The following is a 16,551-nucleotide window of genomic DNA, read 5'->3' as shown; positions in this document are numbered from 1 at the left end:
TAAAAAACCCTAAGAGTGTGGTCTTTCTGTGTGTAATACCTGTCTGTGAACAAGAAACAACTATTGCTGTATTAGCCTAAGGACTTGGCAAACATGATTGTGTCTCAAATGTGTAGTAGCCATCTGCACTGTAGAATGATGCATCTCCTGCTTGTGTAGTGACAGGCAGGTTTGGCTGGACTCCCACATACTCTTGGTTGTACTTCCTGCTTTATTGTCATGATGCATTAACTATTTTTATACAAATAACTTTACCTACCTAGTTTATCTGTCTTTGAGATTACCGCAGCAGCTGAGCCTGGGCCAAACAGCAAGTAGCCTGACTGTTTGTGAAGGAAGCCTATCTATTACATATCAGACATGGTTATATTGCTAATGTATTTTAGAGCCAAACCGTGCAGTCTTGTTCATGTAGACTTCCTAGGGGTTTTACTGGCAGCTTTGGCTGAATAAGGGCTGGGGCAGAGCTGTAGGATTTGATTTTAGGCAATTTCTTCAATTGGCCCTGTGATGTAATGGCCCTGTGAACCCGCATTAAATCTAAGTTTAGAATGTAAATGCTTCTGGCACCATCACAGTCACCTGGGCCAAAAATGGAACTTCCTTCCCTATGGTTTCTATGTGAATGCTTGGTCTAGGCACTTTCTCCTAAGCTATGGGTAGTACAGTGGCTTCTGGATGGCTGGCCATGGCAAAGGGGCATGGGTACAGCTGAAAGTCATTCCCAACAGATATGTAGGGGCATAGTTTGAAGAGGAGAGTCCCTAGTGTCACAGCTTAGTAGGACTGTTTGAGGGAAATCCTCTTCTTTTGCCAGCTAAAGCCAACTAAATCAGCAGTGAGAGGGCTGTTGCAGCAGATGCTCACTGGGGTGCTGAGTAAATTTCCCACCATGCTTCCCTCTTCTCCCTGAATAGTTTAAAACCAAGTCATTGTGCTTTTTAGATTCTCGACCCAACCTGAGCCTAGGGCTGCTCTCTTGTCTGCCCCACCTCCAGCACACACAGTTTCACCATTTTATATACCTGAGCCTTTTCAGGAGCTGATGGTTGTGCAATTTTCATGAAATGTCTCTACAGGGGCACCCAGAGGCAGAAACACTTTCTGGATCCTCCAATAGCTTTACTGCTCTGCATTATTTAACCCCGTAGGTCCTGAACACTGCTGCCTCTCTCAGTCAAAGGAAATGCAGGAACTGCTCTCTGAAGGTGCCTTTTCTTCCTTTCCATTTCCTGCCATTTGCCTCTCCTCTTTTTCAGCTCAAATCACTGATATTGTTCTCATCCTAGGACCAATTAGGTGGGAGAATGAGTAAAGGTGAAATTTCGTATAAGCTCCCTCTAACCTGCTGGCCAGTCTTCATTGCTCCCCTCCCTGCCGTTCACTATCTTATCCTGAACAACCTGCATGTTTTTCCAGCATTGCAGAGCGAGTGGAGCAGCGCCGCAAACTGAACTGTAAATCCTTTCAGTGGTATCTGGAGAACGTCTATCCAGAACTCAAGTGAGTCAGTTCTCAGCTCGTAGAAATCTCTGACGGATCTGGGAGGTGGGTAATAACAAGAAGTTGAGTCTTCATGGCAGCAGGCAAGGGAGGGGCTCATGCCTGGAAAAAGTTTTCCTTATTTTCCTTCTTTTGGTGAGAAACCTTGTGACATTTCCTGATTTGTATCATCACAACAACTTTGCACAAAACCTGTTACTCTTTCCTCTGGGAGCTCTCTGTTCTACCCCGTAGAGCTATCCCTTAGGGATGTGCAGCAGTGATGTTTTCTGACGACTGTGTGTGCATAGACAAGCACAGGAGCATTACATCCCTCCCAGTTAAGGCTCGGTCTCTGACTGTTGTTGAATGCTCTCCCTGGAGGCAGCTGAGCTGAGTGTTGCTGGGCTGCCTCAGTGCAGAGGTGCAAGTGGTTCAGAGAAAGCCCTGGTGACTGCCAGCAACAGCTTTGTGCATGACTTCCTCTTCCCTGGGTCAAGATGAGGTAGTACTGTGACACTGCCCTCCTGGTAGGTAGCTGGGGCCTAACACACCCTGGCAATGCATCTCAACTCCCAGTCAACAAAGTATACAGCTAATGTGGGTTAAGGCTAAAACATCTGGTTGGAGACTGGCCTTGATAAGTCCTTCCTGTATTGCGACCAAAGTGACAGTGAACGTGTACTAGCACCAGGGGGAAGAGTCTGAAAAAGGGGGAGGCAGGGACAGGATAGATCAGTGTGGATATTGCTTTTTACTGACACTAATCTCTTTTAGAGGTGACATAACACTGAAGCCCTGACTGCTTGCGGAGCACCTAAGGATCATTTAATGCCTTCTGAAACAAAAGGATACCATCCCTCTGACCAAATTTTCCCTTGACTTCTGCCTCCCTCAGACATTTGCAGTGGATAGGATATCTTTCATTTTCTGTCAAAGCAAAGGCAACTGCATTTCAGTCATGGGCCTGTTTTGCCCTATCAATATGTAAGTGCTTTGGTACATTTTGGGGTATGAAATGCCGTGCAACTGTGTTTTACTTCAAGGGTTCCTGAAAAGGAGACGATTCCAGGGATAATTAAACAAGGAGGAAATTGCCTGGAGTCTCGGGCACAGGATACGACAGGGAACATGTTGGCTGACATGGGAAACTGTAAAGGGATAGTGAATAATCCACCTGTCACTCAGGTAAGATGGGCTTCAGTTTGGTTCTTTGCTCTTGCTTCTACCCTTTTTACTACCAATGACTGAGAAGACCTCGGTAGGTTTGTATAGAGGTGAATGAGGGAAGAATTTGGCTTGTCAATGGTTTAAATAGCAAGCAGAAAAAGGAAGCTATACCCGTCTCAAAGCTCTGTTGGCTGAACAGACCGAACAGTCAGACATAGGTTGGGAAGGTCTTTGTTACTCAGAGGCAGCAGATAATGCTTGAACGCTCAAAGGTGTGACTAGTCTGTGCAGCAAGTGCATGACGAGCGTTTGAGTCATGTAACTATCCCACTTGGACCTTTGCTTGGGTGTGCTGTGCTTCATCTCCAGCCCATGGGGCTATGACTCCTTCCCATGAAAACCAGTCCCGGGTTGTGCCTGGCTAGTACCCCAGCATGCAGGCAGAAGATTCCCACAGGGTCAGAAATATTTCTTGGTCTACTAGTTTGGCTGTAGCTGCAGATGGCTTGAGCCAAGACCCCAGCTGCAGGAATTTGGCAACCTTTTCTAACTGCAGCGGAGCTGAACTGGTTTATACCGGTTGAGGATCTGCACCAGTCTCCTCTTTTGGTAGTCACAATGCAGCAGGGAAGTAGCTTCAAAAGTTAAGTGTCACAGTAAGATATTTTATGCCAGAAAATACATATTCACATCTGTTAACTGTTGGAAACAAGTTTGCAGCCAGCATTCAACATGCTATTTAATCTGACTCATTGTTTCATGTCAATTACAATTTGAAATCTCTGAAACTTATTGCACTTTGGGTTTAAACCTTGGGGAAAGTACAATAACAGTTGACTGGGTTGGGCATCCATCTAGTGTGAAGAGGGGAAAATGAAATGGGTTGTGCTTTGTGTGTGCTGGTGATATTTGTTAGGTCATGGAGATGGTTGCATGCGTTTTGCTTTCCTTGATGAGCAATCTATAGGTCCCTGTTACCTGTTACAGAACACGTCTGTTGTTGAAACATGCAGAAGCAATTACACAACATGTAAATCAGGGGTCAGTGTCCTCCCTGTTATCTGGCCTGATCCTTTAAAACTGCAGCGCAAGTTGCTACATGGGATCCCAGGATAACCAGGCTGCTCAAGCGGTCAGGACAGCCAGCTGCATGTTTTGAAATAGTCATAATGCACCAAGCCTGAGCATAAACTTCTGATTAGATGAAAACTCCTGGCACAGTCCAAAGGCTTCCCAGGGAGCCTTTGATAAGAATTGAACAAGGAATCCCGGGTTTGGAGACATCTGATAAAAAAGCTGTTCTCTCCTCTATTTATCACCATTATCATCATAAGAAGATGACCTTTCTTTTTCTTGTGTCAAAGGAGTGGATATTCAATGACCCACTAATTAGGCAGCAGGACAAGTGTCTTTCCATTACCACCTTCTCTACTGGCTCTCAAATCACACTGGAAACCTGCAATCAGAAAGATGGCAGACAGGTAACTTGTGTTCCTTTCTTAATCCCTTCATTGCCACATGCTGGCATTCCTATATTAGTGCAGCCTGCAGGGAAAAACTCAGCACTATCAATGTGTATACAAGTTCCTTCCGTCTTCTGCATCTCCCTCTCTGAGGTGTTTCATAAGCTTGGGTGTATGAGAATGCACGTGACCAAAAGGGGAGTGCAGCCCCCACTGCTGTGTGGGTACCTGCTCTGCCTCTGCCTTCATCAGGGTGGTTCGTTCCAGTCCAGTGCCACCCTGTCCTGGCTCCTTGGGTAAATTTATGTTCAGCCAGGTCTGTGCGTGAACGGAGCAGGGCACCTGGCTGGGTAGATAAGCAGCAAATGCTTTGAGATACCTGAGAGGAGTGCTGTATTCCATCATTTGTTTACTTATTTAGAAGTGAGAGAACTGTTGTTTGTGCTGTCTTTGGGCGTGTGAACAGACCTTTGAAGTTGAGTGCATGCAACTCATTTGAGAAATATCAGCTAGCATAAAGCACCATATGTTCCACGCAGACTGCTCCCTGAGGAAAAATATACAGCAGCAGTACTGGCTTTGCAATATTCCCAACAAAATGCAGCTCTGTGAATCTCATCCTGCTTCTAAGACATACATCCCTGGTCTGTGAGGACACCCAAGTCATTTTGTCTTACAGCACGAAGTAAGAGATGGCCTCTGAGATGGCCAGGGTTCCCTCACAGATACATGATGTGCCTTTTTATCAGATCTGGCCAAAACACAATGGTGACAAGTCAGCATTGGCAGACAGCAAATGGACTGGGCTTGTTTCATCCACGCCTCCTGTGCTTCCCTCTACACCAAGAGAGAACAAACTTTGTGTCATCTAGGGCTCTGCTGGCATGTTTTGCAGTGCATCTATTGCTTTGATTGCCCACAGGTAGAAGACTGCTCAGCTTGCTAACAGTCCTCAACAGCACCCACTTTTATCAGTACTTTTTAATGCCGTATGACTATCTGAATTTTGTTCTTCCTGAAAGAAAGCACTTCAAAAAAGCACTGAAATCCAGTCTTGCCCGTTTATGGAAAGCCTGTGTAGACCTTTCTCTGGAGGGCCGATTAATGCAGAAGTCTCTTGAAAAGCTGTCACCATGAATACACTGGGAAAACTCTTAGTTCAGATTAGCCTTGCAACAATATCCTGGGTGGGCTGTGCTTGCCTGCTCCTTTTTCTTGATGGTAATCACTTACCTCCTTGCTGTGTAATTAGGTCCCTTAGCTTTTCCCTAGGTGGCTTGCACTATTTTCCTCCGTGGCAGCAAAGAGGACTCTGGCAGCTGCCAAAATCAGCTGTCTTTCCCCTCCTGCCCTGCCATGGAAGGACAAAGGTCCCCTGAAGGAGGGTGGAGTGCAGGCTCTATTAGCCAGAAGAGTTTAATCCTCACTAAGTCATGCAGGTTCATTTTGCTGCTGGAATAGGATTTACTTGAGCCTTGATGTGTTGAATATATACAGGCTCATTATAAAGACGCATACATACGTACACACATACACACACTTAAAATTTGGAGCCAGCCTAAGAGGGATGAGAGTTGTTGTTTTCCATTACTTTATATGAACAAACTGGACTTAAATCAAGGACTTGACCTAGCAGATGATTTAGCCAACTGCCTATAAACAAGGATTTTGTTTAAGCATTTCAAATAATTAGAGAGTGATCTAAATCACAGCTGCCATTCCAAACCACCTTGTGCCTTGTGGAGGTGAGGGAGAAGAGGTGGGTTTGAATTTTTAATCTAATTTGAGTTGACATGCTCTGAAATGTTGGGGATATTTCTGGGGGTCTCAAATGCCCATTTCAGATTTCTACCCATGAAGCCACTTCCACTTGCAATGCCCGAATTTGTTGTCTTCCTGGGGAGTGTTCTTCTGGTCTCTTCCTTCTGTAACCAGATCAGTACTTGTTGTTAATGCTGACATGGGTTTTTAACTAGCTGTAACACAGTTATCTTTACAAACTGCCCCATTTTCTCTCATCTGTTCCTCTTCCAGAGGAACCACCTGCCTCTAAGGCAATGTATTCCATTCATTTTAGGAACTGACACTTTCTTTGCCAGCTCCTAGCTACAGTGGGAACTGAAGCTAACAGCTTTTATAGGGGTCATCTGAGAGTGCATGTCTGGGCTGACAAGGCAGGTTTCTGGAAATGAAGAGAAAAGACAGAGGGAGAGTCTAGTTCTCCCTAGGTTGCCAGCTTGCAGAACTCCCTACTTGGGATGCCACCCTAGCCCAGCTCCTAGTCTTTAAAAAGCTGAGCTTCCAGGTGTCAGCCATTGCTGGCAAAGCTTCAAAATGCTAAATGAAAGAGTAAAGCAGGAGATAATTTCCTCAGTTGCTCTACAGCATTCCTGTCTCCTCGTGGTGCTCACAGCCCGAGAGGTGGTCTGTCAGGGAGAGAACAGTGTTTTGAAACTATGCATGGGAGCAGCCATTTCTCAGTTCAAGTGGGCTTCTTAGAAAGCTGTGAAAATTTTTACTAAAGAGGGAATTCAGAGGGGCTGAGAGGGAGTGGAAGAAGGAAAGCTGAGCTACCCCAGAAAGGTGGAGGTGGCAACAGAAAGCTCTGAGCGGGCAGTGTGAGCAGAAAGGGGTGAGCCCGGCCAATGTGCACCACACATGCGATGTTCTAGGAGAAGATGGTGGTTTGATGAAAACCCTGCTTTGAGTATCTTCTCTGATACCGTTGCTGTCAGAGGTCTGTGGTGAATGAGGTGGGAAGATGTTTGGACTTCATGTCTATGGCTGAGTGATACAAAGGCAAGATTTCTGGCAGAAAATGGCAAGTGATGGCTTCATTTTGTAGTCCCACTGCAGTAGACTGGTTACATGCTTACAGTGGCACCATACAGCTCTTGAAGTTGCTTTCTGCTTTCAAACGTACTGAATCTTTGCCCATGATACGCAGCTGTTGTGCATTAAGCCTGTCCACAGAGCAGGGGATTTTTGCTATTGTTTCTGAGTGCTAACAACAACTTTGTGTCTATCTATCTGACATGTAGTCAATACTCTAGAGGAGGCTTTATAGCATTATGAACTATATCTAGAGTATTACCTCAAAATAAGTCTAGATTCCTGCAGACAGGAGGATACTAAAGAATGGTCCCAATCCAGGTGATTTTTGGCTCCATCAGGCTATTCCTCCTCGGGCTGAAAAGAACCAGGAACAAAACGTATTTGTTACCATGATCCCGTTCCTCATCAACAGCAACAGCTGGCACCACTAGGAGAAAAACAGCCAAGAGCTATTCTGCACAATCAAACTACATTTGAAACCAGATGGATGTTATCCATAATGTTATTTGAATAATAGCATTTTTACTTGAACACATAATAAATTATTGCCTTTAGTTGGAGTTTTGGCTCTGACTGACGGTGGGAGTGGCATTTTAATTTGTGTTACAGTGAGGAAAAATAGAAGGCAAAGTGAGAGTCAGACACTAAAACAAGAGCATAAAAATGAGAAACATTGGCACAACGTTTCCCAACAGATCAGAAGCATGCTGAGAAATCCTATTAAACAAGCATATTTCATTAAAATCTGCTGAAGGAATGTGACCTTAGTCTGAAAATGAGGACACTAGATTTTCTTGTGAGACAAACAGGATTTGAAATCCTGTATACCTCTGGATTGGAAAATTTTCCTCACCTTGCTTCTCAGTGTCTCATATTACCTGAGAAGCAGACAATTTCAACTTTATACAGATTCTCAGAAAAGAGACGGAGTGAAAACCTGTCTGTTCTGGAAGCACTGGAGTCAACATCTTCATGGTAATAAGCTGATAAAAAGGTCCTTGCATTATGCCACTGCTTGAAAGCAATTTTCAAGAGACCAGAGTTTTTCTCAGCTCTGATTCCTAGCTTTACAAATGCAGAGCTCAAAGGGAGATAGCAGTTGCTGAATGTTGGTGTGAGCTTTTCCATCACACGCTCTTTACTCATGTATTTGAAATTTTGCATGTATCATCTTCAACACCAGCTTCAGGCTGCTCATGGCTGTGCAAATACATTCAAATATGATCTGCAACGCCCTTGGCTATTCCAGTTATCTGTTCTCCATACAACTCTGTGCAAGGTGTCTCAATCATAATTAATAGCATCTGTTCTTCCTGGCTGTGTTTCCTGAGCTTGGCTGACTCCACTACATTTCGAAGCTTATAATGCTGTTATCAGGAACTTGAAAGAAACTCTGGACTGATCAGATTGTTGAGATTAAAAACAAACTTTTGGTTACCCTGAAAAGTTACACTCATGTAAATACTTTCAGCTCTTGTATATATTGGGGTATTTCACTGACTGGTAGAGGACGACTGACTATTTCTGACTTTTCTTTCAGCAATTGCACTTGGAATGCTTTTATCTAACCATCTCAATGTACTTTACAAAGACAGATAGCAAAGATGGAGAGAGAGCTTTACAAAAAAGTAGGGAAATTTTTGGTTGACATTTGAGGAAGAGGATCAAGCAGAGAGAGGGACAATATTTCAATTGAAATATTGATTTTTTTTCCCATCCCCACCCTGAACCTGGTGGGACCAGTAAACTGCATTATCTCCATCTGCACAAGAAGGGAGATAGAGGTAGATTTTCAAGCCAAAACTTTCCAAATTGTGGCAATGCTTAGATCTTCCAAAGGCTTCCCTTCCAGAAGCTGATTAGTTGTAATTATCTGGGTGCAGAAGATGAGTAGACTCCCTGTAGCCTTCCTCTGTTTACACAGGTGGTGCCTGCTCAGGCATTTTTTCTTTCTAAAGGTGGGAATCATCACTGCCCTTTAAAAATTAGCTGTCCAGGCTCCCCGTGCAGTCTGTGGATAAAGCTGGGTCCTTCCAGAGGGTAACTCTACTTTGGCCCCCTCTATCAGCGTGTTGCTAGGTGATTACTTTAGACTAAGGTGACCAACTCTGAGATGGCTGAAGCTAGGAGAGAAACACTGTATCTCCAGTTTTGACCCACTCACACTGCCCATCCTGTTTAGGGGTCTAAGATATAATGTGTCCCTGCAGGATTAGGTACTGGGCTGTCCTTGGCAATTCTGTGGTCTGGCAATCAAACAGAAGCTTCTTCCAAAGCGTGCAGGTGAACTTGCATGAACTCTGTCTGGTATCTTGCGGAGGGCAGCAAAGCACAGTTCCTGGTCAGAAGCTCCCTGCATAGCACCTTCCTGCAGCCTAGATGAGGCTTATACCAACTCTCCATCTCAACTCTCTCTCAACATTCCTCCTCCTTCTTCCCATCATTATCCACACCCCACTTGCTGTTCAACAGAGGGACCCCGAGGTGCCTCTGAAACTCTGGGCTTTCCAGTGGTGTGAATCACTGAGGAGTTCATTGATTTGGTGTAGTCTGTTAGCAGCAGAAAATGTGCTCTGGTGAGTGTTTGCTGGTGTCTTGCTGTTTCTGTTGCCATACACTTTTCCTACATACTGTGCAGCAGGTACCTACTCAGTACAGAGAGATCAACATCAGCGGATCTCTAATCTAGAGGAATAACGTGAGAGAGAATCTCCCAGTGGTGCCAGATTTCTCCTAAACAGCTGGGAGGAATAAGAAAGCAAGTGTCTCTTGGTAATTGCCCTTGTCCTCCACCTCTAATCTTACAACAGCGTACTCCTTTACAGCAGGGTATTCTGATGAGCTATGGGACATGTGAGAGGGAAGGCTGGCAGGTGCTCCCTAGCTCACACACCAGTGAAGGCAAAGGAGGAAGCTTGGAACTGGCAACTACAGAGGCAGGGGCAACGGTGGAGGGCAAGGAAGAGTTATCTCTTGGCATAGTAGGTGTACTTTGAAGCAGGGAGTTGGGAAAGGGCAAGAGTCTCTTCAGTGAGGTGTCCATAATCCTGGGAAACAGTGGTGGGGAGGCCATTGTGCAGAGGTCATACCGCAACAGATAAGCACAGAATGTTACTGCCTGGGGATTTCAAGGAGAGAAGATCTGATTTCCGCTCTATGATTACAGCTACTGCTTCATGGTATTAACTCCTCCTCAGCTTTTTGCAAGGGGAGCTTCTGCCAGATGAGAGTTAGATGGCTCTGGATTGTACACATGTGAACACTGGGTTGTAGTAGCTGGTGAGAGCATTGCAGGCTCCGCTGGGTGCATCAGGCAGCCTTGTATCATCCTCCCCATCATTGCTATGTTCTTCTGACCTCTTGCCTATTAAAACCAGCTGCAAAAACAGCCCTCCTTTAGTAGCAACCCTTCAGTCAGGACTAGAAGCCATGGCAAAGTGAGCCTCCCTCTGGTATTTTGTCTTGAAGTTCTACGTGCTGCAGAAGGGATCGATTGTTCTGGGCTTTGCAATGGCCCTGCCCTCCAAAAAGCATAACTACTAGCACCCAGATTTGGAGGAGAGCCATCAGCAATACGTGAGCATAACAGGATACTTGAAACACAGCATATAGCAACCTGAGCTGTTTGCTGGGTTACTTACCCAAGAATTACAGTGTCAGTTGATTTTGACATTAAGTCTAGATATTGTAGGAATTTTTTACTTCCTTTGCAAAGCATTTCTATAATAGCTTTAAGGTCCATCAGTGCTGTCAAGTTGTCTCCTTTTCCTCATCAGTGCCATGGCCTAGCCAAAACATCCTCATAATATCCAGGCTGTTGACCGACTGGGCACCCAGACCCAAATGCTAACTGGTTCATCTATGTGACAGAAACAAGTGATGGGAAAATCCCAGGATCCTGGAGTGCGCAATCCAATAACTTGCTGAGCTCAACTGTGCCCTGCTGGAGGGGAACAGTCCAGCCTCACCTGGGAGATCCCAAGTCCACAGATTCATTTCTATTTTTTGTTCTACACCAACAGCCAGAATGGCCCCAGTTCTTCCCATCAGAGATGGAAAGTACAGACCTTTCCTAGAAGAACATGCAGTTCACGGTTAGGACATAGTTTTGTTTCCTAGAAAGCTGCACAACCAAAGCAGACCTTCAGAAAAAACGTACACATGGAGTCCGGTAGATATACACTGACGGAGCAGACCCAGAGGACAACACTGTAGAATACAGACAGATATTAACTGAGAAGCTGTCAAAAGGACACTTACAAATTGAAATGTCAGTAGAGCAGCTAGGATCATGAAGAAGAGCTAGCTATGAAGGCTGCAGAGATATAAAGAGCTTTTAGTGTAGTGCCGCTAACAGTCTTGAATTTGATGAGAGGAGAGATGAGTGGGTAGGGAAGAGAGAGATGACCAAGTCAAGCAGCAAGGAGTGTGATTTTTTGCTATGATGCTTTCTGTGGATTGGAGAGGAATTGTGGAAGAGTTTCAGGTTTTGAGAAGTATCTGGCTGCATAGAGATGCAGGGCAAAGAACGGCAGGGAAATCATGAACATAATATGCTTTTGAAGATTCTACTGCTGAATTTTGTGTTCTAAATGCTTCTGAATGTCTAGCCCTACAATCTAGCTAAAACTCAAACCCCTCTATCACTAATATAGGAAGACAGTGCTTTGGAGATGCTGCCCATAAACTGATTTTAAATTTCCCCAGTGGTTGTGGTTTACTTGCGGTTTATTTTCAACCTTTCCCCTCCAGCTTGGATTCACTGTTCCTTGGTGAAATGGAAGTGACAGCCTATTTCTTATCTCCCTTCTTACAGAAGTGGAAGATGAAAGGCGGTTTCATTCAACACTTTGTCAGCGGTCTCTGCCTGGAAAACCAAGCTGGAAGAGTGGTGACCAACCCTTGCCAAGCAGATGTGCCTGGACAACAGTGGGAGTTGCTACAAGCCACATGATGGTAGCACAGAGATGTCCTTGCTTCTTTGTGCATGAGACTTTGGGAACGGAGGGGGATTAGGAAGGGAAGAATGGTTTAGTATGTCTAACCCTAAATATTTTCATCATGCCCATTAGCAAGCCACCATTGCAGCTGAGCACTTGCTGTTTTTGAGCTTTTCAAAGAAGCAGCTGGGGGTGAGAGAGGGTGAGGAGTGTTAATGAAATCGGCCCATCCGATTTCAGTGCTCCTCTGTAACTGATGTCTGCGCACAATAGCACGCAGAGAAAGGAAAGGATCCACTTCAATGCTCAGAGTGACCAGAACTGTCCTGCAGCTCTCCTCATCCATTCCTTTCTCTGCATCCAAAGCCCATGACCTTCAATCCAATAATTTAGACGATGATTGTAAAAGTACTTGGTAGCTCTTTAGCTTCCCTGGCTTTTTGCTCTACCATCATGCATCATTCATGCATGTGTGTGCTGGTGTGTTGCAGTAAGGAGTGGCCAATAGAAGAGTCATCATGATTAGTGGAGGTGCTAGGAAGGGATTAGCAGACCCCTGAGGCAGAACTGTAACTTCTTTGTGGTAGGCCTGTTCCTTCCTCTACCTGCAGCCTAAGGGGCCAAGGTTGGGAAATGGGGCCCAACTCTGACAAAACAGCTGGGAAAGGGACGATCTATTTTGGCAGCACAACCAGAGTTTGTTTGGGGGGGCTACTCCCTACTGAATTCCTACTCCCTGTTTTCTATGGGTGGAAGGCCAGCACTGCCTCAGTGAGAAAACTCCTAGCCCGCCCAGCTGGACCCTGCCCAAGGCTGGGTTCAGGGTACCAAATTCTTGTGGAAGAGAACTTCTATGTGAGGGAGCCTCCACACAGGGACCTTGCAGCCAGCCTGGCCTGCAGTGTGTGCTCGTCACCCCTGCTGCTCCGCTGGTCTGTCACCAACTGGCCTGACCGTCAGGAAAGGAATGCCTAAGCCTTGGGATGCGGGGGTTGCTGGGGCCACTCTCCAGCTGCTCTACATGATGCTGCCAGACACTACCTATTACATCCCACCCTTACAGTGATGCAAAGAGCTGCTCTGGCAGAGTGTGCTGACAGTGCTGCTGTATTCAGAGCTGACAAGTGGAGAGAGGTGCTGGCCTGAGGAAGGAGCACATCTGACCTCCCCCTTGCATGGAGGAATGCAGGGGCAGCCCCTGCACCATCACAGGGTTCCCGCTACTGGCCAGGCTGAAGCATAGCCCCCTCACTGACTCCACACCAGAGAGTGGCCTGCGTGAACATGGCCAATGTGACAAGCCACCTGATCCTTCTGCTTAGTTGCTTCAAAGGCAGGAGGCTAAAAGGCCTGGGGCTGCTCCGCTTGTGATGCTCAGCTCTCCTCCCTGGGATCAGCTTGAGAAGGTTAGTTGGTGAAGCTGAAACTGCCATTCGCCTCTCCTAGAGATGAGTATTTGTACACTGAACAAATACTGTCAAGGTATAGGTCTGCCCTGGTGGATGATGTCTCCTTTGTGTTCTGGGGATATCAAGGATGACTGGTGTGTCTAGCTAACATCCCATTTCTGCTTCCAGTGACCAGCTAGCTGAGGCTGACTTTGGGTTTTCAAACCTGGCAAGGGAAGTTCACCTTTTTGAAGAAAAAAAAATCCCCAAAATCTTAACTTCTCCTACTATATCTGTTGAACTTCCCTGTTGGAGCTGGGTCTTGCAAACCAGCACCACTCCCAAAGAGCCTAGCAAAGGGTCCATACAGTTTGGCTACCTTCAGTAGACAATTGCTTGCCTGAGACCCTTCTAATCTGGTGTAAAAGAGGGAGAGGATGCTCATTTGGATTCTGAACAACTGTCTGCTTTTGACTATGGTTGTATTGCTTTTTAGTGCTTTCTCCCAGCTTGTTATTAGCCCAAACAGTTAACAAAAGAACGGACGCCATTCTTCGGATGAGTATTTGTATGTGCTGAGAACGGGGAGATTTGTTTTCTGTTCTTGGCTCTTTTTTTTTAATTTAAAAAGTTAGGTCTTTTATCCAGTCAGGTGGCAGGAGCTCTTTTCCTGTTCCGCCTTCACTTTGACAGTGGCTCACCATCTTGACGCTCTGATTAACCAAATGAACAACTGGCCAGCCCAGTGAAAACTCAGGAGGCCGTTCCCTTTGTTCCTGTGCTTACACCCTGGAGCAGCTACACTCGTCTGTGGGAAAGGCAGCACTGACCCTGCAGAGACTTATCTTTCCCTTTAGAGATGCATAGAGAGGCTTCGACCGCTGACACCACAGCTTAGAGAAAAAGGAAAGAGCAGAGAATGAAAGAAATTAGCCTAGGAAAAGGAAGAGGGCAGGGCAGACAGACCCCCTCAGGGAGGGAGAGATGCCATCCTACCGGTCATTACTGTTTTTTTAGACAAGAAGATGCAGGAGATGCTATTCTTCCTCATTAGGTCAGATTCTCACAGACCTTGCTAGAAAAAAGTTGAAGCAAAGACAGACAAAAGGCCAGTGAGCAGGTACTGTATATAATCTCTATATACAATAAAATGCTTAAGGATTACATGTTTTCATCAAAATGCATCCAAGCTTCTCCCATTTCACTCCCCATCAGGTCAAGGGTTGCAGCTAACAGCCTGTTCACTCCTCCACCAGGTACTGCTTCCTTCCTTCTTGCTCCATCTGTGTATGTGCAGCTTTCTTGCAATTCCTTCTTCATAATCGTAATGGGACTAGGACCCAGCTCCTCTACAAACATTTCTCCTAACTGCTGTAGACAACAGGAACTCTGGTTAGATACAGTCTCCAAGCTCTGGGTCAGCCTTGGGTCAAAAGGCTCTTGTTAGCGCACTGGCTACTGCCCTTGACTTTGTGCCTGATTTCTATGTTGGAGGTTACTGACTGCTCCCATGGCAGAGGTACCTAGACTAGTATATGTATATTTTTGCCTCTGTCAGCACTGTTTACTGCCTGGCATCCATCTGGGGCTGTGAGCTGGGGCAGCTGAAGGTTAGACTCCCTCCTTGTTCAGATGCCCTAGCCTGGGGGAGAGAAGGGAAAGGGAGGGTAGATGCTAGAGGTCAGAAACTTAAACTGCCCCTTACAGTTAAGGGCTACCAGAGCTCTATCCAGTTCTGGACATATCATGCTGAGGTGACCTCCCCACTGCTGTACTCTACAGGCAGCCAAAGCACTGCTCACCAGACCTTCCTGTAGGGCCAGTGCAGACCTCCGCACACATCTTCATATCGAGGCCATGGGTTCCCTCTGGGTTTTAGCAACTGCTGAAAAGAAGTGGCATTACAAAAGGCTGCTTTCAAATATGGGCAAACTAAACTGCTTTGGAACAGGGCTCCAGAGGGATTCCTTGAAAGAAAACTGCCTGAGCCCTCAAATTTGGCCCAAAGCGCTTTGTTTCTTTAACACTCAGAACAAGGAGCTGCTCATCCTTGTTTTCCTTACTTTAAACAGATCCCTAGACTGTGAAGACAGAGCATTCACATTGATAAGGTCTGTTAAGAAAGCTGTTATTATATCAGAACATCCAATGTAATTTCATGTGCTTTGTGGGGACTGATGATTTTTTTTTAAAAGGAGCCAAAACTGCTGTTGTACAGAAATCAGTCTCGAAGGGTTTATCTTCCCCACTCCATTGTAAGTTGCACTTTGCCAGATGTAATTTATGTGGAACCCAGATTTGTTTTCCCTTTTCTTGAAGAAAGCATGTACCAGACTCTGTTTAATGCCTTGAATAAAATCTAATTTGACTAAAGTGTTTCAGTCTGTTCTTTTCCCCCTTTACTTCCTGTTGGAAAAGAGCCTTCATCCTTGCTCTCCTGGTCCCTCGCTGTCTCCAGCTAGGTTTGTATCCTCAGACATATCCCAGTTCTTTGCATTGCAGGAAGGGCATTGGAGGAGCCGGCACAGAGATTTATAGGATGCAATGGCGTTGTCAGTTGCAAGTGCTTGAAGAAGCCCTCCTGAACAGACTGAGAAGGAAGTATCCCTTCTGGCAAAAGTTGAGAAGAGCAGTTAGTGAACTATTTTTTACGTGCTGAAAGATATAGCTGGGGGGTAGGAGGGAGAAGGAAATAATTCTTCCTATAACCCCCTCCTTGATCTTCTCTTCCAGTTTTCAATCTGCCTGTTCCTCACTAGAGCTCCCAGAGGCCTTTCTTCTGCCTCTAGCAGGGAAGCATCACCAGCCTTGGATACCTGCTGGCATGCATGCTGCTGAGCTTCGTCTACAGTGATCTCACCCTCCCACCTCGTGTATAAAGCTCAGCCAACAATGCCAACTGGGGGATCTGAGTTTAAAATTAGGGCTTAACTGCCTGCTATTTCACCCACAGATGATTTTTCAAACTAGGAGATGCTGGATCTGCCTCTGCAGAAAGCAGCTGTGTTGGAGTGTCTCTCTAGGAAAAGAGGGTTTGGTAGAAGTCAGCTGGTGTGTGAGAGAGATCAGTGTTTCCTCATCCTGCCTTGTAGCATGTCTAGTATTTGAGTGCTAGCGGGCCTTGATAAAAGGGAAAAGAGCTGGGGCTTTCTCTCTTTCTTCTGCTTCCCTAGCAGGACATCAGTGGAGCTTTTTCCCTGGAATCTTGCCATGTACGTCCTGAATGGCAACCTCTGTAGTACCGCAGAAACCAAGAGTTCCTCAGTCTTTAAT

At 45.7% G+C, this 16,551-nt stretch overlaps 1 protein-coding gene across 2 annotated transcripts in view; it reads left to right on the top strand.

The window, feature by feature from the left end:
• The window catches only part of GALNT16 (polypeptide N-acetylgalactosaminyltransferase 16), a 74,854-nt gene extending 59,205 nt beyond the window's left edge, over positions 1–15,649 (top strand). Inside the window, exons 12-16 of one of the 2 annotated variants that reach the window (XM_009689888.2) lie at positions 1,420–1,503; positions 2,529–2,670; positions 4,017–4,133; positions 11,767–11,906; positions 14,535–14,622. In XM_009689888.2, coding sequence (XP_009688183.2) covers positions 1,420–1,503; positions 2,529–2,670; positions 4,017–4,133; positions 11,767–11,904 — 481 coding nt within the window. In that variant the 3' untranslated portion in view covers positions 11,905–11,906; positions 14,535–14,622. Of the gene's footprint in view, positions 1–1,419; positions 1,504–2,528; positions 2,671–4,016; positions 4,134–11,766 lie in introns of both variants that reach the window. The other variant, XM_009689887.2, reaches the window with a different exon arrangement.
• Positions 15,650–16,551: the final 902 nt, after the last annotated feature.

This window comes from Struthio camelus, chromosome 5, assembly GCF_040807025.1.
Source record: "Struthio camelus isolate bStrCam1 chromosome 5, bStrCam1.hap1, whole genome shotgun sequence".
NCBI classification, from domain to species: Eukaryota; Metazoa; Chordata; class Aves; order Struthioniformes; family Struthionidae; genus Struthio; species Struthio camelus.
This window is presented reverse-complemented; position numbering and strand designations above follow the sequence as displayed.